General features: G+C 35.1%; 2 protein-coding genes across 2 annotated transcripts; both read right to left on the reverse strand.

Moving 5' to 3' along the window:
- Positions 1-136: 136 nt before the first annotated feature.
- On the reverse strand, positions 137-13,053 carry papss2a (3'-phosphoadenosine 5'-phosphosulfate synthase 2a). Its single transcript, XM_042742238.1, has 12 exons — positions 12,797-13,053; positions 9,508-9,622; positions 8,198-8,433; positions 7,706-7,844; positions 6,158-6,276; positions 4,970-5,083; positions 4,594-4,705; positions 3,813-4,018; positions 3,570-3,705; positions 1,820-2,088; positions 1,083-1,312; positions 137-831 (listed from the first exon to the last, which is right to left on the reverse strand). Exons 1-12 carry the CDS (start codon positions 12,821-12,823, stop codon positions 690-692), a joined length of 1,845 nt encoding a protein of 614 aa, XP_042598172.1. The 5' UTR covers positions 12,824-13,053; the 3' UTR covers positions 137-689.
- Positions 13,054-14,225: 1,172 nt separating this feature from the next.
- Positions 14,226-23,109, reverse strand: LOC109108028 (multiple inositol polyphosphate phosphatase 1-like). The gene is made up of 5 exons (XM_019121202.2): positions 22,400-23,109; positions 20,919-21,110; positions 18,500-18,597; positions 17,709-17,839; positions 14,226-14,662 (listed from the first exon to the last, which is right to left on the reverse strand). Exons 1-5 carry the CDS (start codon positions 22,989-22,991, stop codon positions 14,302-14,304), a joined length of 1,374 nt encoding a protein of 457 aa, XP_018976747.2. The 5' UTR covers positions 22,992-23,109; the 3' UTR covers positions 14,226-14,301.
- Positions 23,110-23,687: the final 578 nt, after the last annotated feature.

Consider the following 23,687-nt stretch of genomic DNA (forward strand, 5'->3'; position numbering starts at 1 on the left):
TGTTTATATTGTTACACAAAAAATCACAAAAAAAAACTCTAAAAAAAGTCATCATCCACAAAAAAAATAATCAGCACCGCTTTCATCATCAATAATAATAAGTCATGCTTCCTGAGCACCAAATCAGCATATTAAAATGATTTCTGAAGGATCATGTGACATTGAAGACTGGAGTAATGGCTGCTTAAATTCAGCTTTGTGATCACAGCAAAAAAAATACATTTTTAAAATATATATTTAAACAGTTACTTTAAATTGTAAAGTAATTCAAATTAATGCAGTTTGTTGATCATTCTTACCAACCCCAGACTTTTGAACAGTAGAGTAATTGCTTCATTTAGATTACAATTGATATATTTTTCTTTTAAATGCAGACTAAAATACAAAGCGCATTTCTAAATACAATTTAAGAACTCAAAATCTCTTTGGGACTGACAATCTGTTAATCAAGGCACATCAGTTTAAATTTCACAGTTGAAAAAGCATGTTCATAATTCAGTTTAAAAACAATGCTGTAGTAAAACAATTCCTCACAGGAAATCTTGACCACCTTTGCTACCAGCTCGTTGTAAGTATGCGCCTTCATTTTTCAATGCCTTGAAGTAGTTTAGTGTAGCGAGTCATTCTCAGTGTGGACCACATGTGCTGTGATCTGAGGTTTTCTGTGTTGGAACGTCTTGTAAGTGTCATCACTGGTCTTTCTGTAGAGAAGTGTAATACTCTGTGAGGACCTTCCAGGCTTTAGGGGCCATGAAGCCTTCAGGAGGGTTCTCTCCACTGCGGGCCAGCTTGCGCATCTTGGTGCCGGAGATGAACTCAAAATCAGCATGTCTGCATTGTTTGAAAAACAAGGGGTAAAAGCAGCCTGCTTTTCATGCTTCAGAATCACTAAGCAACCACTTGTACATGCAAAAAAGGTTTGCTTAAGTTTCCGGTTATTGGAAAAAAAATACATTTACATACATCACCGCTATTGGAATTCTTCTGAATCAGCATATTTTAAATAGTCTAAGAGATACACATACACCTCTTCATGTTAATTACTTGTGAAATACTGGGATTGCTCTGCAATTCAGTCTCACCTGTCTTTGTCATAGAAGTCCATAGCCTTCTTGGTCTTATTGTATGCAGCCACTCTGAAGGGGATAATTTCCACAGAGGTGAGTCCAGGGGCCATGGATAGAACTTTACCTCCATGAGATGGATCATACAGGTCCTGTCCTGACTCTGGATGGGGCATCCCAGCAGGATCACGACCCACAATGTAGAAATTAGAACCTGCTACCATCCTTGCACGACAGTGCCACTGGACCTAACAGACACAGGAACAATGTTAGCTATTTACAAACAGTAACACTGTGATATATTATTCCAATTAAAAAAAAAAAAAAAACTTTTTCTATTTAAATATATATTATATTGTAATTTATTCCTGTGATTTTCAGCAGCCATCACTCCAGGCTTTGTTTCACATGATCCTTCAGAAATCACTCTAATATGCTGATTTGGTGCTCAAGAAACATTTATTATGATTACCAATGTTGAAAACAGTTGTGATGCCTATTGTTTTTGTGAAAACTGTGATGCAGTTTTTTCAGATTCTTTGATAAATAGAAGGTTCAAAAGAACAGCATTTATTTTAAATAAAAAACTTTTGTACATTATAAATGTCTTTACTATCACTTTTGATCAATGAAATTATTAATTTATTTCAAATATATATATATATATATATATATATATATTGACGTGCTTAAAAATGATTAGCATTTAGCATTTAATTTTCATATGTGTTTATGAAAGACAACCATCTACATACCTCTGTAGGCCCAGCGTACATCATAGGGGAGGGAAAGATGGCCACAATGGTGGATTGTGGGTCTAGAATGCCATCCTCCAGCACGGCCGCATGCTGTTTCATCCTCCAGTCCAGAGGCACATCATCATCTTTGGTCCAGCCACCCAAAGGATGCAAAAGCAGCACTGGCCTTCGATACCCACGTTCCTCCAGTCGTCGACGTGTGTCGGTCATAAGCAGGGCATGGCCATTGTGCACCGGGTTCCTGAGTTGAAAAGCAAACACTGCATCTGGGAAAACAATTGAATGATCAAGTCCAGTGGTTTACATAGTTGTCACATAACCATGGTGAAGTCTAGAATATTTTAAGAATATAAAGTTTCTCAAGGGAGCGCTAAGAACCTACAAAGCCAGAAATCACAGACACTCATGTGTATCAAATTAACAACCTCAATTTCTTATTTAACTTTATCGAATTGACACCAGCCAATGAATACTTGACATGTGTTAAACATGTGACTTATTTTAGGCACACCCAAAAAAGTGTCAGCTGTGGTTTAAATGTGGGTTATAAAGCCCAATTTCATTGTTTATTACATTTTTAACATTGTGCCCTACATAAGCACTTTGGATTCCTTACTTCATATACAGCCAACACCCCTAATGCAATATCTTGCTGCCATATTTTTGCCCACCAAGAACATGTTTGGCAACATGATTTTACAAAATCACATCCTAGATCCAAAATGACAGTGATTTTCATTGGAGATGGTTACTGAAAAAGGATTAGTTCACTTCTAGAATAATAATGTCCTGATAATTTACTCACCCCATGTCATCCAAGATGTTCATGCCTTTCTTTCTTCATTTGCAAAGAAATTGAAAATTTGAGGAAAACATTCCAGGATTTTTCTCTAAATAATGGGCTTCAATGGCAGCCAATGGGTTGTAGGTCCAAATTGCAGTTTCAATACACCTTCAAAGGGCTCTACACGATCCCAGCCGAGGTATTAATGTCTTATCTAGTGAAACAATCTATAATTTTCTAAAAAAAATAAATAAATAAAACAATTTTTACTTTTTTTTACCACAAATGCACCACAAATTTTTATCTTGCACTAGCTTGACCTCACACATTACGTAATCACATTGGAAAGGGCACGTGTGACGTAGGTGGAAATACCAACCAAGTGTTTACAAAGCGAACGTGCAAAGAAAGTCAAATGGCCTTTACAAAAAAAGGTAAAACAACGATGTTGGACGATTTTGAAGTTCGAGTTTTTCGCCCTACCATAACTTTTGAACCGTAGCACACAGACAAAGAACTAACCTCGTGTGACCTTTCCAACATGATTATCGCAGAGAGCTAGTGCAAAATGAGCATCTGTGGTTTAAAAGCATATAAACTTAAAAAAATTGAGAAAATGACCAATCGTTTCACTAGATAAAACCCTTATTCCTCAGCTGGGATTGTGTAGACTAGAGCCCTTTGAAGCTGCATTGAAACTGTAATTTGGACCTTCAACCCATTGGCCACCATTAAAGTCCTAATGTAAAAAAAATCCTGTAATGTTTTCCTGAAAAAAACTTAATTTCTTTGCAGCTGAAGAAAGAAAGACATGAACATCTTGGATGACATGGGGGAGTAAATTATCAGGATTTTTTATATTCAGGAAGTGCACTAATCCTTTAAATTGTCTCCAGAAGATTACTCTGTAAACGTAGTTATTTGTTAACTCTTAATTGTCCTTTTTAACACATTTGCTTTTACCTGCTTTCATCTCTTTAAATCTCTCCTTTAGCTCCCGTGGAGTGAGACGGTACTGATCCAGCCCATCGTTCCATCTGATTCGCTCCAATACCTCTAGCTCACCTCCTACCAGCCAATCACCGCTTTCCAAAACCATCTATTCACAAGTAAACAGTTAAAGCATGTTCTTTTTGTGCATTTGTAAGTTATAATACTTTGGTGATTTGTTATACATTAATTATCAAGGCTGAAAGAGATTAATACCTTTATATAAGGGTGTTTGGGGCATGTTGTCCCCCACTGGTGTGCACTTCGCTCTTCCTTTCGATGCTCATAGAACTCTGGGTTCCGTAAGATGGCGACACATTTTCCCTGGTACTCCAGAGCCACAGCCAAACTGCCTTGTAGACGTTCTTTAACCTCCGTTGCAACAGGAAGGACAATGGGTATTGAGAGATTGATGGTACCACCTGTATTTAGAAATAGGTTAATCTGCATATATTAGAAATAATTTTAGAGAGATGACTGGAATCACAGAAACTATTTCTTTATAATTATTATAATTTTTTTAACTATAGGAAAAAACTGCCCAAGTACCCCTTAACACATGACATCTAAAGTCAATATGGATCATTACATGTCTGCTACATTAAATGGCACTAACAATGTACATCAGTACACACTGAATGTTATTTGCTTGTATGCAATTGCAACTACAGCCTCCTCCCCTGATCGATGTTGCCTGACCAACCCAATTAAACCAAACAAAGCATGCGAGTTTCACAGGAAGCCAGATCATTGCATCATCCTGTCTCCCGAAAGCAGCTTCAGCTCTGGCAACTGTTATTTTATGCATGAAACATCTTCTAAATAACAGTGCAGAGCTTAGATCAGCCTTCTGCTGCTGGTATAAGCACCACTGCCAACATAAAGACGATAAACCTGACTAAGTCTGACTGCTGTGAGTACTGCAGAATAAAAAACGAGTAGCACTATAAAGAAGGGAGGTGTCTGGTACGGCAACAAGAGTGTGCTTGTATGTTACCATCAAGTAGGGTGTTGAAGTGAATGACTTGTAGGTATTCTCTTTCCCTCATGAAACCCTTCAGAGGACTAGCCCATCCTTCAGCCAACACCTGCACCCACTGTAAGTCCAGCTACACACAAATACAGAGAGCTGTGTTTACAGACGGAACAGTTAGCTAATATCATATTCATCCAAATGTCTTTTCTGATTGATTGTCTGTGGGATTATATAACATCATATTGTTGTAGTTTCTGGAATAACTTTGCATTGAGAATTAGGGAACAGCACACTGTTCACGGGTTGATAAAGCAGTTGTGTGTCATCTTGTCAATAATTCACTCATATTTATGAACCTGAGTGGTCCCTGGCCTTGAGGACGATTGCTGCTGGTTACCTTGGTGATGCTGATAGAGGGCAGGGTGCTGGCGTCTGTCTGTGCCAGCTTCAGTCTGTTCTCAGGCACAAAGAGTTCATTAATCTCCTCTATAACTCCACTGGGAATGATGCTCTGAGAAAGAGAAATCATCAAAGTTTTGAATGAAATTTTCCATAATGGCATGTGCATCTGTTACCCTGAGGTGCTATTTGTATCTGATCTGACCCTCAAAAATGACTTTCATTGTTTTAATTGTAATGTTGTCAAGTTTGTTCAGTTAGAGTAGATGTGCATTCCCTGATGTTAATAAGTTATCAACATGGCTTATAACAGACACTATTTTATGGTGAACAACACTTTTATAGAGTTTTTGAAGCTTGGCAGCTCACAGTAAATTATGCAGTTATTGGATGAAAAAAATCTATGTGAAGATTCTTTAAAAAAATTACGCTAGTGTTCAAAAGTTGGTATGATTTTGTAATGATTTTGACTCAACAAGGCTTTTTCTTTATAAAAAATACAGTAAAAACAGTAATATTTTGAAATAAAATTGTCTATAATAACAGTTTAAAATAAAATATATTTCTATTTTCATATATTTTTAAAATGTAGTTTATTCCTGTGATGGCAAAGGTGAATTTCTAACATTATTACATTAGTCTTCAGTGTCACATGATCCTTCAGAAATCATTCTAATATGCTAATTTGGTGATCAAAAAGCATTTCTTTATATTAAGTTATTAATATTAATTAGTGTTGAACACAGTGCTGCTTAATATTTTTTTAATTTTGCTGCGTACTTTTTTTTATGAATTTGCATCTGTAACTTTTTTTATTACAGTATGTCTGTCAATTTTCTTACATCTGTCAATTCTGATAAGCTTAATACATCTTTCCTGAATACAAGTATTCATTCCTTAAAAAGAAAAATATGCTGACCTCAAACTTCAGGTGAACTATCCTCTTTCCTTTAATTTTTTACTACGAGTAAACTGGAGTAAAGTATCTTGCCCTTTCTACTAAGGTTGTGCCCTTCAGACATGTTGACAGAGGCTTTTGCTTTGGTTTCAACCTTGGACTTGTGACCAAAGATAAAGTTAAGTGCACCAATTGGGAAATGGCAAATGAAAGGTATTCTTAAAGCCCAAAGTACTGTATACTTTGGCTGTCTCTGATGTGTCCTGTTGGGTTCAGCTCCTGACTAACCTGCTCCTTCAAAAGTTCCACCAGCTGCTGAATGCATTCATTCTCTGTGAGCTCTCCGGTCTTCAGAACCAGCTCAGGAGCCTCTGGACACTCATATTCAGAATCTATACCAGTGAAGCCTGAGTGAGAAATGAAGGAAGGCAAATAAATGTTTGGTTTTTAAAAAAACATTTTTTTTTAACCCTTGTGCGGCCTTCTGTCACTTCTGGCCGGAGAATTTTACATTTTTAATTTTTAAAAATCGTAGCTTCACAAGAATGGTACAAAACTTGGTGACTTTTATGGCACTTGATATGTGAACACACACACATTGAGGGCATGATTCGAAAAAGCTAAGTGGATGTAAAAAAAAATAGTCACACTCATGGTCTTCGGTCAAAAATGACCGACCATAGGAAATGAATGGGAAATGGGAAAAAAAAATCGAAAACACAGAATTTACATTCTACAAATCCCCCACAATGCAGAAAAAATTGCACAGCTATGAAGGGGTAAAACTCTAAAACATCTAGAGTGCAAAATCAACACACCGACTCACACACGCACGGACACACACTTGTACACACACACACACACACCTATGAACTGGTGTGACTGTAACACTGCAACTATGTAAAATATAATCAATAATCCAACCACAATGCAGTAAAAAAGTGGACAGCAAGGAAGGGGTTACACTCTAAAACATCAAGAGTGTAAAACAGATACATCCACTCACACACACTCACAGACACTCACATACAGAATTATACATACTCATATGAATAGGTATGGCTATAACCATGTAGCCAGAATGAGTCAGAAGACTGAAATAAGAGGTTAAAATCAGATCAGACCCAGAAGGATTAAGCTCTGATAAAGCATTCCTGGTCATTTTTGTTACATTTTTGTAGAATTTTAATATTTTGTGTAACAAAATGCTTTCTGGGTTCAGGTTTGAATGTAGTAATAATAATGCAAAAACCTACACTTCAAATCAACATTTAAAACAACAAAAAATATAAATCTTGACAAAAAGTAGTCTTTGAGAATGCCTTAATACACATTTAAATCCACAACCAAATAAAAGTAAACAATTATGTAGTATAAACTGCATTAATTGAAAAATAATTGTAAAAAATTAGAAAAAAAAAGTAATCTAGTGGTTACACCATGAAATTACAGTTGTTGTTTTTTTTTGCTCTCACCAGGAGTAAAAACCCTACCTTAAAAAAACAGACTCTAAATCAACATTAAATAATTCAATCTGAAATACTGCATAAATTAAAAAAGAATTGTAAAAAATGTGGGATTTTTTTTTTACTATTTTCATTGGGATAATTGTATTATAATTATTGCACATATATTAATTAGTACCATAAAATTCTCTCAAAATACAAAAGAAAAAATATATTAGATTGATTTTACTGACGAAAAAATCAGTAAAAGGTGTCAGGTCACTTTTGACAGTGAAGACCATGAGTGTGACTCCAAAAAATGGGGCGCGCACAAGGTTAACATACTTCTGGGAAATGCACAGTTTTAAAGTTCCTATGTTTTTTATATCACCTTTAATCTGTCCAGCTCTTGCTTTTTTGTAGAGTCCTTTAACGTCTCTGCTCTCGCACACATCTAGAGGAGCGTTCACAAACACCTCAAAAAATGGCAAACCTGCTTTCTCATGGATCCTCCGGGCCTCTGTACGGTCCTGCAGAGGCAAGATGGTTGACATTATGCATTTTATAGAACATTTTTATTAAAGATGGTTGAAGAAAATGAAAACACAGTACAAAGTGTTTATCGCTCCTTGTGTTTACATGATCATTTGTGTGCTTTGGTTATTTTCATTTGTAAGTCAATTTGAATAATAGTATCTGCTAAAATGAACAAATATTAGGGCCGTTTATACTGTAGTGCATTTAAAACCTCTTAAAACATATTGATAATGTTGTGATCTTAGTGTTGTGATTTTGATTTGATTCTTTGATTTTTAAACCCTTATTTAACCAATTTCACAGTATAAATGATAAAGTAATCCCACATGTAGGTTAGATAGCTTACTTTGGTAAACGGCGAGATGAAACTTGTAATGCAAACCAGCCCAGCATCTGCAAACAGTTTGGCCACTTCAGCAATACGCCGAATATTCTCCTCTCGATCCTTAGAAGTAAAGCCCAGGTTCTTATTCAGACCGTGACGGATGTTATCCCCATCCAAGGAGTAGCAGGGAATGCCGTGAGAGACCAGATACTCCTCTAAAGCGAATCCCACTGTTGTCTTACCAGCCCCTGACAGACCTGTGTACACACACAAAGTAATTCCAATAAAATCTTTTCATTAAAGAATCTTGAAAGAAATGTTTCATGGCGACCACAAAAATACTAAGCAAGACAATATTCAACATTGATAATTATAAGAAATGTTTCTTGTACACCAATTTAGCATATTAGAATGATTTCTGAAAGATCATGTGACACTGAAGAAGTATTTATCATCAAATAAATGCAGACACCATTTATTTTTTTATTTTTTTAATTAGGTATAATTACAAATTGTGATTCATTCATGATCATGACAAACAAGATTTTTTTGTCAAGTTGTCAAGTTATCAGGAACAAGGAATGTGTTTCTGGTTCATATTCATGAAATGAAACTTGAGCCACAATAAGGGCGTAGTGGAGGTAAAAATCTAGTGAGTTGAAAAACCTTATAGTCAGCATCAACTTGCTTTACAGGTGTCACAGGTTGGTAAAATTATTTCCCCATTACAATCTGCTTAGCCTGACATATTGTGCCATTTTCTTTGAAAATAGGCTCATTTTCCATTTTCGAAACCATTTAGCTGATTTCGGGCACTTTTAGCTTAGCTTAGCATAGATCATTAAATCTGATTAGACCATTAGCATCTTGGTCAAAAATGACCAAAGAGGTTCTATATTTTTCCTATTTAAAACTTGACTCTTCTGTAGTTACATCGTGTACTAAGACCGACTGAAAATGAAAAGTTGCTTTTTTCTAGGCATATATCTATAAGAAATACACTCACACCCCCAAAAAAAAAACACACAGCCCCAAAAAATACCCACATACACAATATAACTACCAAAAGTGCTACCGCCTGACCCGGAGATTGGCTGAATGGATTCGAAAACGGTAAAACTGAAGTGTTTAACTCTAGGGGAGTTGGAAAATTAGCCTATTTTCAAAAAAAAGTGTTCCTTTAAACAGAAGCATGTTTTGGATTCCATTATTGAAACTTGTTTCAATTTTGCATTATGTATTTGTTATAACTGTGTTGCATTATGTGTGTTTGTGTATAACTGTGTGTGTGTGTGTGTGTGTGTGTGTGTGTGTGTGTGTCCATGTATTACCTGTGAGCCAGACTGTACATCCTCTGAAACCTCCTCTGGTTCCCACGACCTGCCCTCTCTTGCTGCGGCTGACATGATGGGCCTGGTAAACCACATTAGTGGATTTTTGCAGATCCTACAAACACACATACATACCAACATTTTGAGCAAATTTTAGTAGTGAATTAGAATTTTATATATCTGAGCACAGAATACACAATGGGCTTTGAAACTCCATTATATTTATGCATTTGGTATACACTTTTGTACACTTCCATATATATATATATATATATATTATATAATATATATATATATATATATATATATATATATATATATCATATATTATATATATATATCAAGATTGCAATCAATCAAAAGTGACAGTACATTTATTTTGGTAAGTTTAGTAAGTTTTTTTCAAATAAATGCTGTTCTTTTCATCTCTCTATTCATCAAAGAATATTGAAAATTTATCAAGGTTTCCACAAAAATATTAAGCAACTGTTTTCAATATTGATAATAGTAAGACATGTTTCTCCAACGCCAAATCAGCATATTAGAATGATCAAATATAATAAAAATAACACTAAAAACTTGATTAATATCAAATGAATGCAGCCTTGGTGTGCATACAAAGAACTGTTTCAGAAACATTAAAAAAAACAGCTATTTTAGAATTGTAATAGTATTTCAAAACACTGCTGTTTTATTGCTTTTTTGATCAAATAAATCCGGCCTTGGTGAACATCAGAGACTTCTTTCAAAAGCATCTTACCGGAATGTTTTGAATGGTATTTGTGTGGGGCGAAGAAATCAAAGCAATGGACACATTTTACTATCTCTTTATCAGAGCTTCTCTTTTCCTGATTTGGAAAATTCATACTATGCTTTTAAGAATGAACTCATTAAGTCACCCAATGTAATTTACAAAGGATTTGGTGTATGAAAGAATAAGTCCTTAATATATCAGTGTGTGTTTCAGCTATTGGTCTCAGATTGGGTGTCATTAATACAATGTGGTCAGTGTGCAGCCGTTGTAGCTGTAATGATGTGGCTTATTCACATCTCTCTCTCTCTCTCTCTCTCTCACACACACACACACACACACACACTCATACACTGTATTGCCTCAGCCTCAGTTCCCTGAAGACCTCTTCACTGAGAACCAAGGTGGAAAAATACTGGGTTTGTGCGGGACCAGCTGCAGGAAAACCATTGCTGCTTTATAAACAGACCATTATGTTCATTAACTAGGAATGCATTAACTTTGAACAGGACACACACCCTCACACAAGGTCAGATATGATATTCCTGCTGACTGTTACAAGTCAGATAAAAAAAAATTGATAAATCATGCATTTACAACTCAGTCGATGACGTAATTTAGCTATACACTCACACACAGCCTTTTTTTCATACCCCCCTCTCGAATTTACTTGTGGAGTGCTTGAAATACAAATAGATTCATTCATTACACACCCTACTGCCTTCCAGTGAATCCCACTGACAGACCCACTTTCTTAAATATGTGCTTTTTCCATTTCATTTTCTCTGTTAAAGCAGGCATGCAGTGCTAGTATATCCTTTTATGAATGAAAACTGTAAAAATCAAAGATAACAGCCTGAATATATGAATGAGTGGCACTAAATAAACTCTGACCTCTAAACAGGGTCTAACAGACTCTGAATCTTTGTCTGCCTGTCTTAATGGCTGCAGGTGTCATATTTCTGTTTTCTAAGACAACAGACCTGCATAGAGAAGTCTGGTAATGTCTTTGCAGGTTTGTCTAATCAGAAGACTTTTTTTTTTAATCTGACATCTGGCTATCCATAACCAAAAGGAATGCGGAGGGCCTTCTTTGTCCTGTTGAGTAATAAGTGCAGAGGTCAACCATTTTAGAAGCTGGATTTTATCACTAAACTCACAATGCTTCAGGTTAGTGTTATTAATTTAATCATCATTTGAAATTATTTTTAAAAATTTTAAATGATATTTTAAAAATGTATTGAAGGTGTATTGGAAAACCCCCTCCCTGGTGTTTTATTCTTATATTTGAAAATGACTTTTTCTATAAAGTTTAATATAAAGTTAAACATTTATCTGAGTGTTTATAGACTCTGTATAAAAGTATACAGCATACATACACGAAAACACCCAAACAACCAGGTGGCTACTTTTTTCAGTTGCAGTGTGCCTCAACTGAACTCTGATCCCTGACTTGGATTAACTGGCATGAACTTTAAAACAACAGTACTACTGCAAGCATAAAGTCTTTTATATTTTACAGATGTAACTGTGCTATATTTCTAAATATTACAATAAATTATTCTTATGATATGTGGACTGCTGGTTGCCATATTTATTGTATGTGTGTATATATACAAAAGTTATCTTTTTTTGTTTGTTTGCTTTTTCACCTACTGTAGCTAAGATTTTGTTGGCTTCAAATCTATTTCATAACTTTCTTAAACTTTTTATTGTGAATTTGGTCTATAAAGAATAAAAAGTGAACAACCAAACCATACCTGCATACATTAAGACACAAATCAACTATATGATAAAGGCAGATTTAACTAAAAGTTGAAAGTTAACAAAAGATAAAAGTCAATTTTTATAAATGTCACAAGTCACAACTTCACAAATTGTCACAACTTTTAAACTGTATAAAATGTATAGCTAAATTTATGAATTTCAGTACTAATGCAGAAATATAAAACCATTATTTCATTTTTCATTCATTAATTAAAACAATTATGAAGGAATGCAAAGAACAATTCATGAAAATTTTTTAAAACAAGACCTAGTTTAATGGCAAGTTTCCATTGTGACAATTGTTCAACAAGGACAGCATGTGTTCAATGAACTGTAGCTAACTCAATTAAGTTCAGTAGAACTTCTGTAGTCAAAACGTGAGAAAGCTATAGTCATATTTTTGTTTAGTATTCATAATTTTGTATTAATCTTTTTAAATACTAGTATTTGGATTTATACTAGTATTTCAGTGTTATGCCTTGTAGTTTTTTATGCTTTTTTTTTAAGCCAGTAGCCTATGTCTAGCCTTACACTGACTTGCAGCAGAGCGCTTGCCCAGTATCTCCCCCCAAATCATCGCAGTCAGTTATATAACACATGAAAAAAAAATTTTTATATGACATTTCGAAGAACCCCAGTTCCATGCATCTCATACAACCACTGCAAAACACACCGAATGCCCGAGGAACGCCAAAGAAGAAAACACAACCCTGAAAAAATAAACAATCCACTACAGAGAAGTTTTGCTACGGACTTTCTGTCTAATCTCACCGGTTTTGGTGTTGCGTTTCCAGGCATCTCGCTCCGGTGAAGTGCGCTCGGTTTGGAACTTCGCTCGGAGGCGGGGCGGACTAAACTCGCAGGTGAACTTCTTGAAGGTGGTTTGTGGAGACGCGGAAGAGAAGTGTTTTTAAGAGTGTCGCGGGACACGTCGCATTTCAACGGCCCTGCCCTCGTCCCACCTCCCGGGACTCACAATCTGCATACGGCTGAATGGAGAGCAGTGTACCGGTATGAGACTGTAAGCACTGAGGAGGAGGGATCATGAGCTACGGGACAGTGGGGGCGGGGAGAAGGGTGTAGGAGAAAAAGAACCCCTTGTTCTGCGTTCATGTGTAAAATTAAAATGATTTTTGGGCAGAGTGCAAATGATTTAATGACATTTAAGGAGTCGACTTTTTAAAGGAATTTCTGTATATGACTTTCTCTTATCTATCTATCTATCTATCTATCTATCTATCTATCTATCTATCTATCATCATAATAATAAAACTTTAAACTTGGACACAAGTTTGCTCCCAATGTCCAGTTTATTGAACATGCATAACAAACTGACAAATCATTCAACATATAAAATTACTTCATGGTTCCCACACCCTTTGTCCATTGAGTTTTTATTTTATTTTATTTCCAGCCCTTCCTGATTAAAGGACAAAAAAAAAAAAATAATAATAATAATAATAATAATAATTTTTGACAAGTAACAATAAGTAACTGCATTCACGGAGTAATTCTAGTCAAGATATAAGGGAGTTGAGCACAACTACAAAAATTATATTCACTACAGACATTTCTATGGCTTGATTTGATTAATTTCCATATTATTTTAAGAAAAATATGTGCTGTGATGTTTCAAATAAAATGTATATGGTAGCCTACATTTTTTTAACTGTCACTCATTTCGTAAGAACACAATTGCATGGAAATTCAATCTGCTGAATTAGAAATGTTTTATATATATATATATATATATATATATATATATATATATATATATATATATATATATATATATAAAATTAGAATCAAACTTGAATAAATTAAGTTAGATAAGATATATACTGGGTATTTAAAATAATCTTTGGTCTGAATAGATTAAATATACTAAAGCATTAACAAAAATACTTTGTAAGCAAGCAACACAGGCCAACAAATCAGTCATTCATTGAGGCCTCTGGAAAATAAAAATAAAAAACTAAAGACCTTTTCTAAATGACACATAAATACTGTGCAAAAATGTCATTACTTTTGATTGGATGGTTGGTCAGAGCTGATTTGTCAGCTTTTAAATTTTTGCTCTCTTTACTGGTCCATAACATTCGTAAGTAATACTGTGGGGTTACATTTGGTTATATTTATATAAAATTAATATCTAAAATATTTTACTTTTGAAATACAGTGAAATGTTGTATAACTGACATTCATCTTTTTTGCTGGTTGTTGCTTCAATGAAAATGACAGTCTGCTAGCCTTTGTGATGTGTTGCACTTTTATATTCATGAATTGTTAATTTTACACACTGTCTCTTGGTCACAACCCTCTAGCAGAGCACGGTAGCGTTTCTTCACATCCTCATACATTGGGACGGGGTCAGTGAGTCCAGGCAAGGTCAAAGATTTCTCATTCATTCGCACACCCATCCTAATCCCCTCTGGGCATTTATACAGCACTACCAGCAGGTTGGCAGCGTATGGCACAATCTTCCCACTTTTAAATATTCTGTTGTGCTGGGTTGCAAAGTCAGTTGAGCTGAGGTGGGTGTCATCCTTGAACAGATCCAGCAGGGTGACAAGGGGTAACAGCGTCTCACCATGGCCGACCTGCACTGTCACAGCCTCCGATACAATATCATCTGAGCTGATAGAAAGAGAGAGAAGACAAACTATAATACAGAACTGAACAGAGAAAAGAGAGAACACCTTGAACCCCTGTATTGGGTTCAAAAATGGGGATAAATGAACCGTAACTGGATTCGATACAATTCAGCAAAAATCACTCTATGAAAAATAAATAGTTCTAAATGCATGTCCTTGAAGTTTAATTCAGAGTTATCTCACATTGCACTTGGCCTTTCATTACAAAGCCCAGGAGACTTGAATTACAAATCACTGTTTGCATTTATCTAGTGTGATAAGGTATTGCTACGTCACTGTGGGCTTCTCCCTCCCTACTGTTTGCAACCACTGATTGTAGAGCAGTGCTCCATAACCTTTGAACAGGAACAAAGGTGATCTTTGAAAAGAAGAAATATATACACACATATGCACATCAATGTCCTTGTACTGAGAACAATGAAACAAACACAAAGGGAATGTGAACGGGGAGAACATAATAACAAAGAGTACCAGCAATAAACACTACCTGCTGTGCAATCATTCATAAAACACATTGATCATATATGGGCCTGTGCAGCATTTTCTGAATGTGTAAGACAAAGTTATCACCTCATAAACATTTGGCAGAGCCAGTTAAAAGCTGATGAATGCTAAATAATCAAAAATTTCACTGCAAATATGTTGACCAATTAGGCAACAGGAAGTGTTTAGTTTCAGGAAGTTTTAACAAGCAACATTTAAATATACACTAGACAGACGTGTTTGACTGTTGTGCTCGCATCTTACAACCTGGGCATGACACAGCATTTTAAAATTAGAACATTCTTTCTGCATTTATGTCCATTCCACCTCCCAAACATGATCACACCTTAATGTACTTTAACAATTGAGGATCATTTTTAATGTGTCCAATAAAATATAACATATGACTGTTTTAATGTTTTCTTTTTACAAAAACATCTGTAAATCAAATTCTTCAACACAGGGAGATGCCTAGGCTATAAGCTTGCTCAGTTTTCACAGATAGGATGTCTCAAAAGGGCATGTTTGGTGAAAAATGAACAGTTGTAGAATATACTCACTTGATCTAATATTGCAACAACATCATTGACAACATTGCAATGACTGTGACCATAATTGAAATCACTTAACAGCACCCGTCCAAATTTCATAGCTGGTCAGGGACGTTCATATCAAATCAGTCTACAGTATTTTACCAACTAATGGATTATAAATGTTTTATTTGCTTCTTGTCTGATGCTAGTAGCCACTTTAAGATTTGCTTAGTTATAATGAAAGGAAAGGAAAAAGTAAAAAACAAAAGAAAAAAAGTCAGATAAGCATCAAGAAATGAATGCAAAACCAGTTTGGTTGGATTTATGGAAATGGCTAGAGGAATTGTCTACTAAATTACTTCATTTAAAAATTCCATCATTTACTTATCGTCATGCTGTTCTAAACCAGTATGGCCATCTTACCACCGTCGAACACACAAGGAGATATTTAGTGCAATGTTCATGCTGCTCTTTTCCATACTGAGAAACCAAACAGATTCCAAACATTCAGAATTATGGCAAAAGTATCTCGGCAAATAAAATTACATTTATAAATTAAATGAGTAAATTATTTTTCTTAAACAAAAGATAATAGTGTCATCAATGACAAAGAACACAGGTTTGACTCCCAATGACTGGCCAAATATATACACATGTAAATATAAGGACACGTATACTTATTTGTGCATACCCTCAACCATCTAGTTTTATGACACACATCTTACCCACACCCAAATTTGCTTAACTTTCAGAATGACATTCAAAAACAGAAAAGGATGTTTAACAGACGCAAGGAAATGATCAATAGAAGGACTGCTGATTATTACACAAGAGAATTATATCACTCTAGTTCCGGTTCAGATGCTGTGTATTCTGTGTAATGTGGCGTGTTGGGGCTCTGTGTGTGAAGTGGGCAGTGTGTATGAGGCTGTATATGTGGTATGACGCTAATCAGGCTATAAACTTAACAAGAAACAGTTTTTATGCATGCTTGACTGCTCTTAAAAAGAGATATTACTGGTTAGACAAACATTCTATCTTTCTGGCTACGTTCGCATATAGAATTTGGGATCGACAACAATGTTTGCTGTAAGGTTTAACACTCAGTAGCAGACAGAAGTGGATAAAACAATGGGCAGGTAAACCAGTGTCAAAGTCAATGCCCTTCGATGGCCTTGAGTAATGCCTGAAATTAGAGTGACAAATAATGATAGCAAATATTATAATCTTAGCTTTCTTTGGTTGTATTAGATGTATTTCTTCTTTCTTCTCTTCTTAAACAAGTTTTTCGATCCCAAAATGTCAAAATTTTCTGCAATTATTTATATTCTAAAAGAGGTTGACAGTCGTAAAATAATAAGTGACTGACAACAACAAATAACCAAAGCATGTGTCTGATGTTATAGCCTACAATACCATTCAAAAAACTGGGGTTAGTAAAGATTTCTATTTCAAACAAATACTGTTCTTTTGAACTTTCTATTCATCAAAAAATCTTGAAAAACACAAAAAATTTTCCCATGTATAGCAGCACAACTGTTTTCTACTGTGATTTTGTTCATACAACTCATATCAGTTGAATTTATTTAAAAATTCCCTTGTAATGTAGTTAATAAAGAAATTTGCAACCAATTCTCTCTCTCTCACGTGCTTTCGCTCCTGTGAATTGGTTTCTTTGTTGAAAGACTAAACAAAGACAAACAAAGGATGTTCCCTAGACACCCTCACAGCTAAACTAAGACTCTACTATGTAAAAAAAAAACTAGGCTTTTTCCAGTGTTGTCTGCTGTACCTGCTGATCTTATTCATTTACTTCTCAGCCATAATAACTGATACTGTGGTGAAAGCAGAAACCAGACACAATTTTTTCTCAAAAATGAAAGCCCATAGTGATACAAAAATAAAAGGTTTTAACTCAAGAAACAATGGCACAATGGCAATAAAATGACAATTGTATAACATTTTCCTTATATGCACTTTATAAAGATAAGAGAGAGCGCACAGTGATCTTACTTGATCTGGGCTACAACTTGGTCAAGACGATGGAAAAGATCATGGAAGAGGATGCAGCTTGACTTGCTGTTGATTTCATACCCATAGCTTCGCTTCCAGTACTGTTTCAGGTCACCAGCATACTCCAGCACCAAGAGACACAACACACAGTGCCTTCAAACATTTACAGGTACATATCACATCTCACCAGTGTGCAATAACATTCAGATATATTTGGTGTCATTAGACTAGCATTGTGAATTAAAAATCTCATCTTAAACATGCACTACCAAAAAAGTTCAAAGGTATTGGTAAGATTTATAAAATGTTTTTACCAGGGTTTATTTATTTGCTAAAAAAAATACCTCTTAATGCAAAAACAGTAATACTATGAAATGTTATTACAATTTTAATAAGCTGTTTTGTATTTTAACATACTGTGAAAATGTATTTTATTCCTGTGATGATGACAGCATCCATTACTCCAGTATTCAGAGTCAAATCATCCCTAAATCATTCTTATATGATGATTTGATGCACAAGAAACTTTTCTTCTTATTATTAATATTGAAAACCATTTTGCTGCATAACATTTTTGTACAAACTGTGATTAATAGAAAGTTCAAAAGCATTCATTTGAAATAGATTTTTTTTTTAATATACTGTACATGTAAAAGTCTTTACTGTCACTTTTGAACAATTCGTGCATTCTTGCTAAATAAAAGTATTTCAAAAAAGAGTGCCAGTGCAAAATTCTCTGTTTCTTAAATAAAACCTCCATGGAAAACAGAAAAACTGCTCTGTTCCGGTACCTGTGCATCTACTTCGTCATACAACTGGCACCAGGGTGAGTTCAGGTTCTGGATAGCAAACTCATATGCACACAGGAAGAAACCTGCTTCCACTGATTCTGTGAAGCAAAATAAATATTAACACAATGTGTCATTTGCTAACCCATCAGACAGTAGACCAAATTACACTGTAAATTGTAGATTGGTTTATAGTATAATTGTAGATTATATCTATATATTACTTCTTTGTAAAAGCTGGATATTTGATAAAAGCATGTGTTATTGTACATGGCAATCTGATATTTTAGTACTTTATTTCTACTATTGGGGCCAAAAACAAAACAACAACACTGCCATCTAATGGTCATACCTACAATTTGCTAAATTCTTTCCCTCCCTCACAATCTCTTAATCTATGTTTGAAAAACGAATTAATTAAATTAAAAGTAATTAATTACTAGTTACTATTTACATCTTCAACAGTGTAATTAGATTTCTGTACAAATTACTCTCTCCAAAAAGTATTTAATTACTTATTACTAATTATTTTCTAAATCCTATATCAACCTTGACAAGTTAATGATACAAGGATATACATGAAACGGTTCTTTTAATTCTTTCAAATAAATAAAAGATAACTATATTCTGGTCACACTTTAGATTAGGGTCCATTTCTCACTATTAACTAATTATTAACTATGACTTTTGCCTCAATATACCACTAATTACTGCTTATGAATACATAGTTAAGTTGTTGTTAAGTTTAAGAATTGGGTAGGATTAAGGATTTAGAATAAGGTCTTGCAGATTAAGACATTAATATGTGCTTTTTAAGTAATAAAAAACAGCCCATATCCCAGTAATATTCATGCTAATAACCAATTAGTTAATAGTAAGAAATGGACACTAAAGTGTTACCAATATTCTTATTAACTTACCAAAGAATTTAAAGCGAGAAGCGTACATAAAAAGCATGCATTTTAAGGTTAGACTTTAAATTTTGATGTTAAATCCACTATTGTATTAAATGTAAAGTCTATACACAATATTAAGTTCAATTACATAAGTAGTAACTGTAATTAATTTAAATAATTAAAATAAATTAAATTAAATTAATAAAAAAAAATAAGAGCAATCCCTTTACTTTTTCAAGGGAAAACTAATTAAATTGCAGTAACTAATTACTTAGTAACTAGTTACACCCAACACTGCTGTCAGCTATAGAATTCTTCTACAGTATTTCATATGGAATCTCAAGTGCTTCAATCTATTACACCAAAATAAACTGAAATGGTATGTATACTGCCCCACTATTTCAACGGCTCAAACACAAATTCCAAATTCTTTAAAAATGTTCAAATGAATTTGTGTCTGCATGCAAACTAAAATGTAAACTATGTATGCAGATTGTTTTTTTAAGTTAGGTAACCTGTGGGACATTAGTGCGTAATTTTACGTAAAATTTTAAACTTTGGAAGCCCAGCCCTGCCAACCAATTTGAGTTATGGACTCGGAATCTCTTAATCTTCTAGATTATCAGCCATTTTCATTTTTAGTTTTCTTTTTTTTTTTTATAATCTCAATCATTTCTAATCAAATTTGCATGATGCTACATGCACGCTCACTGCAGAGAAATATTTGAAAAGACAATGTTTGTCAAATTATGTTTCTGTCTTTAGGTTCTCATCTAAACATGTTAATTTTGCATATCAGTCTGACATGAATTCGAGAAGGAAGTGTGTTTAATAATTTACCGATGTGCAAAATTTTGTGGTTGTGGTTGCAAGAGGGAAGTGAATTTGCCACATATATTCTGAAACTGCCGATGATACAACAGCTCTTTCCAAATAACAAAACAAAAATATATTTTTAATATATACATATTAAAGGTGCTGTATGTAAGATTTTGACTCTATTTAAGCATTAAAATACCATAATATGTTTGCAGATATTTAAGAAACATGCTAAATTAACATACTTGCTTATCTGAAAAACAATGCTAGTCAGTAATTCTCCTTTGAAAATGTGCATTCTGGGCAGGAATGTCGGCCTTTGTTTTGGTTTGTGAAACCCACCCACTGCCAGTTTACCAAATTGTTTTTTGGCACCCCGGGTTGCCAGATGGCAAAAAAACACAGCGTATTTCATTTCATTCATCGTCAAGTGCGCTCGGTCCTGTTTGAGTCGTCAATCTGGCAACCTGCGTGTGTGTCAAGTCTGAGGAGGAGAGGCCTGGTGAAAAAAACCCTCTCCAATATTTTGAATTTGGACTGCAATACCTAGCTCCACCACTCTGTGTCAATCCTACATACAGCACCTTTAAACAAATCATGAACACTTTTCTAAACTGCGCAGCAACATTTTGGACACTCCTTTATTTCAGTATTTGTGACTTGTGTTTGTGTTAACAGGGTCATGATCATATTATGCCATCACTGACCATCGGTGATGTTGGTGTAAGGGACCTCCAGCCTGTCAGCCATTTTCTCCACTATTCTTTTCATCTCAGGGCCATCATTAAAACGTTGTAATTCCTCCAAGGCGGTATCGTTGTTCTCCACTTCTTTCACAAACCGTTTGCACTGTTCAAAGTAACGCATCAAAGTGTCGTTCACAGAAATTTCTAACTCATCTAGTGAATGAAAGAAACATACAATTAAAACATAAAAAATGATGGTAATTCAAAATGTTGGCATCCATATATGACTTTAAATGTAGAAATGAAACAGGCATTTGATTGAACTGAAAAGTGCAAGTCTCCATTTTCTCTCCCATGAATCTCGCTGCTGTTGAGAGGAAACGAGTGAGCCATATTGCAAATCTTGTAGACCCCAGATTATAGACTAAAGCTAAATTAACCCTTTGACGCACAACATGGGTCTAAAGTGACCCAACTGAGTTTATTTTTTTCTATATCTTTGCAAGAAATTAATTTCACCATTCAGAATTCCAGGAATTCCTCAATTAATTTGTTCAGTAAAAATCTTTATTTTCATTTTTCCTTTCTTACTTAAAAAAAAAATGAAGTCTGATGAGTCATCTAAGATGAAACTCAGACCCAGTCCAATAGATTGAGTAAAAATAGTGTGCATCTATTCATGTAAGCTGAGAACAGGGAAATGGCCCATAGTGCTGTGGTACAATGTGCTGGATGTTGCCACCCTCATTGCCTACAGGGGCGGCCAACGTTGGTCCAAGAGAGCCTCCTGCAGAGTTCATCTCCAACCCTAATCAAACACACCTGAACAAGCTAATCGAGGACTAAGGGTTATTTGAAAGCTACAGGTGGGTGGGTTTTTATTAAGTTTGGAGCAAAACTCTACAGGACTGTGGCTCTCCAGGACCACCCCTGGCCTACAACTTCACTTCTTTTTCTTTTATTCAGTCATGTTCACTACAGTTGCACTACAGAGAGTTCAATTTCTGTGTTATCGATTGTCAGTGATATGTGTATGTTATGTGTACCAAAGTGGTAATAAACATATTTCAGGTGTTAAATGTGTTGGTCTAAATAATTGCTAAAGTACTTATTAAAAAGTACTTATTTGTTTTATCACGCTCGGATAGTTGGGTCATTTTTGACCCATGGATCTAAACTTGATGTAGTAACACACACAAAAAAAAACTTAATTTGTGGTCATTGAAAAAAAGATATTTGGAATAATTATGGATCACAGAATTCATAGATCAGGGAATATTACATGCTGAAATAAACCGATTTCAAATGATATAACAAAAAATGCCCAGCGAATTATGAAATAACAGGAAATAAATACGGGTCATTTTCAGACCCATGTCGTGCATTGGACGAGGTTTGCATAGCTTGTGCATCAAAGGCTTAAGCACATGTTGGAAAACAATGATTTAATGCAGATGATTCGGTGCTTGCGGTAGCTGCAGGGCTGGGTCCTCATGCATTACCTTCTATGTTGAGTCCTTCCATTAGTCCCTTTCTGAAAGCGATGGTACTGTTCACACACCTGTGCTTGGAGCTGGTGATCAGTTTCACGCGTCTTTGACGCACATTTTCCTGGGTCAGCAAAGAAGGGAACCATTTGATGAGTCTCTGCGCCAGGTGCCTGTGATCCTCACGGCCCTTGTCCACCAGTCGCCCGTCCATATCATCCGTGTACCACATCTTCCACTGCGACTTTATCTCTGACAAATAGTTCCAGTTGACAGCCGCATCACGCACGACGAGATCATAAAACTTGCGCATCTTCTTAATGTTTTTAGTGGTCGGGTACCTCGTCCCGTGCCGGATAATAACTGTCATATGAATTTCGCTGCATTTCGAGGAAGGCAGCGTGACGAGGGAGTTGTTTATGGCCAAAATGTCGTCGATTAAGTACGTGTTGACATCTTCATAGCGACTTCTGGTGCCAAAATACCTGGCGATGGCTGGAATTATGATTTTTGTGGATGACTGGATGCTACAAGATGACATAAACGCCCAGTAACTTATAATGCAATGAAAAAGAACAAAACATGTTGTTACCACTTGTTTGACCATGTTTGTGTTTCGGGTTGGGTTGCTCGGCGTCTCTTCTCCTTTTGCGCAACTGAAAAGTGAGACTTTACTCGCAGGCTGATGTTTGCGGATGTTTACACCGAAATGTTGGCCAAATAGTAGCTTTCCCTGTTGTCTGCTTTCTCTGTCTCTGTATTTGTAGCTACTGGTTACGCTTGTCCTGACAAATACTAAAAATACCTTGGTAAAATGAATTATGATAAATAGGCTACTTGGTCAAATAAATTAAATAAATGTTAATGAAACCGCCGGATTTAACAGAATTTAAAGTGGGTTTTTTCTAGGTCTAGACGGGTCATGGGAATCCATATCCTTTCTATCTGAATACATAAGAAAAATTTAATCTACTAAAATGTATTCTTTCAGTGTTCTTTCAGTCAACCACAGGTGAACAAAGTCTAGATAAAACATCGAAAAACATAAAATCAAGTAGAAATTCCATAAATTATTCACAATGTTATTAAATGCTAAAATGTGTCTCTGTACTCTGTATGCTTTAAGGTGTAGGCCTAAATAAGTAATGTATGTTAAGTATGATTAATTACTGCGTCATAACAAAATAATATCCAGTTAATTGGTTTTATGTTTATTTAGTAAGAAAACACGTTTGACATGAATTATAAGTTTAACAACCACTAGCACACTATAGATGTCACTCTGAAATAGCACACTAGACAA

The sequence above is a fragment of the Cyprinus carpio genome, chromosome B17, assembly GCF_018340385.1.
Source record: "Cyprinus carpio isolate SPL01 chromosome B17, ASM1834038v1, whole genome shotgun sequence".
NCBI lineage: Eukaryota > Metazoa > Chordata > Actinopteri > Cypriniformes > Cyprinidae > Cyprinus > Cyprinus carpio.

Bases quoted from the DNA above. Each gene is read 5' to 3' on its own strand.
- papss2a (XM_042742238.1), bottom strand. From the start codon at position 12,823: ATGCCTGGAAACGCAACACCAAAACCG. The intron at 6,277-7,705 runs GTGATATAAAAA...TTTCTCACTCAG, and splicing joins AAGAGCTGGACAGATTAAAG to GCTTCACTGGTATAGATTCT. The intron at 832-1,082 runs GTGAGACTGAAT...CAAACAATGCAG, and splicing joins GACTTCTATGACAAAGACAG to ACATGCTGATTTTGAGTTCA.
- LOC109108028 (XM_019121202.2), bottom strand. From the start codon at position 22,991: ATGGTCAAACAAGTGGTAACAACATGTTTTGTTCTTTTTCATTGCATT. The intron at 21,111-22,399 runs GTAATGCATGAG...TTCATTCACTAG, and splicing joins GGAAGGACTCAACATAGAAG to ATGAGTTAGAAATTTCTGTG. The intron at 14,663-17,708 runs GTAAGATCACTG...TCTTTCTATCAG, and splicing joins CAAGTTGTAGCCCAGATCAA to CTCAGATGATATTGTATCGG.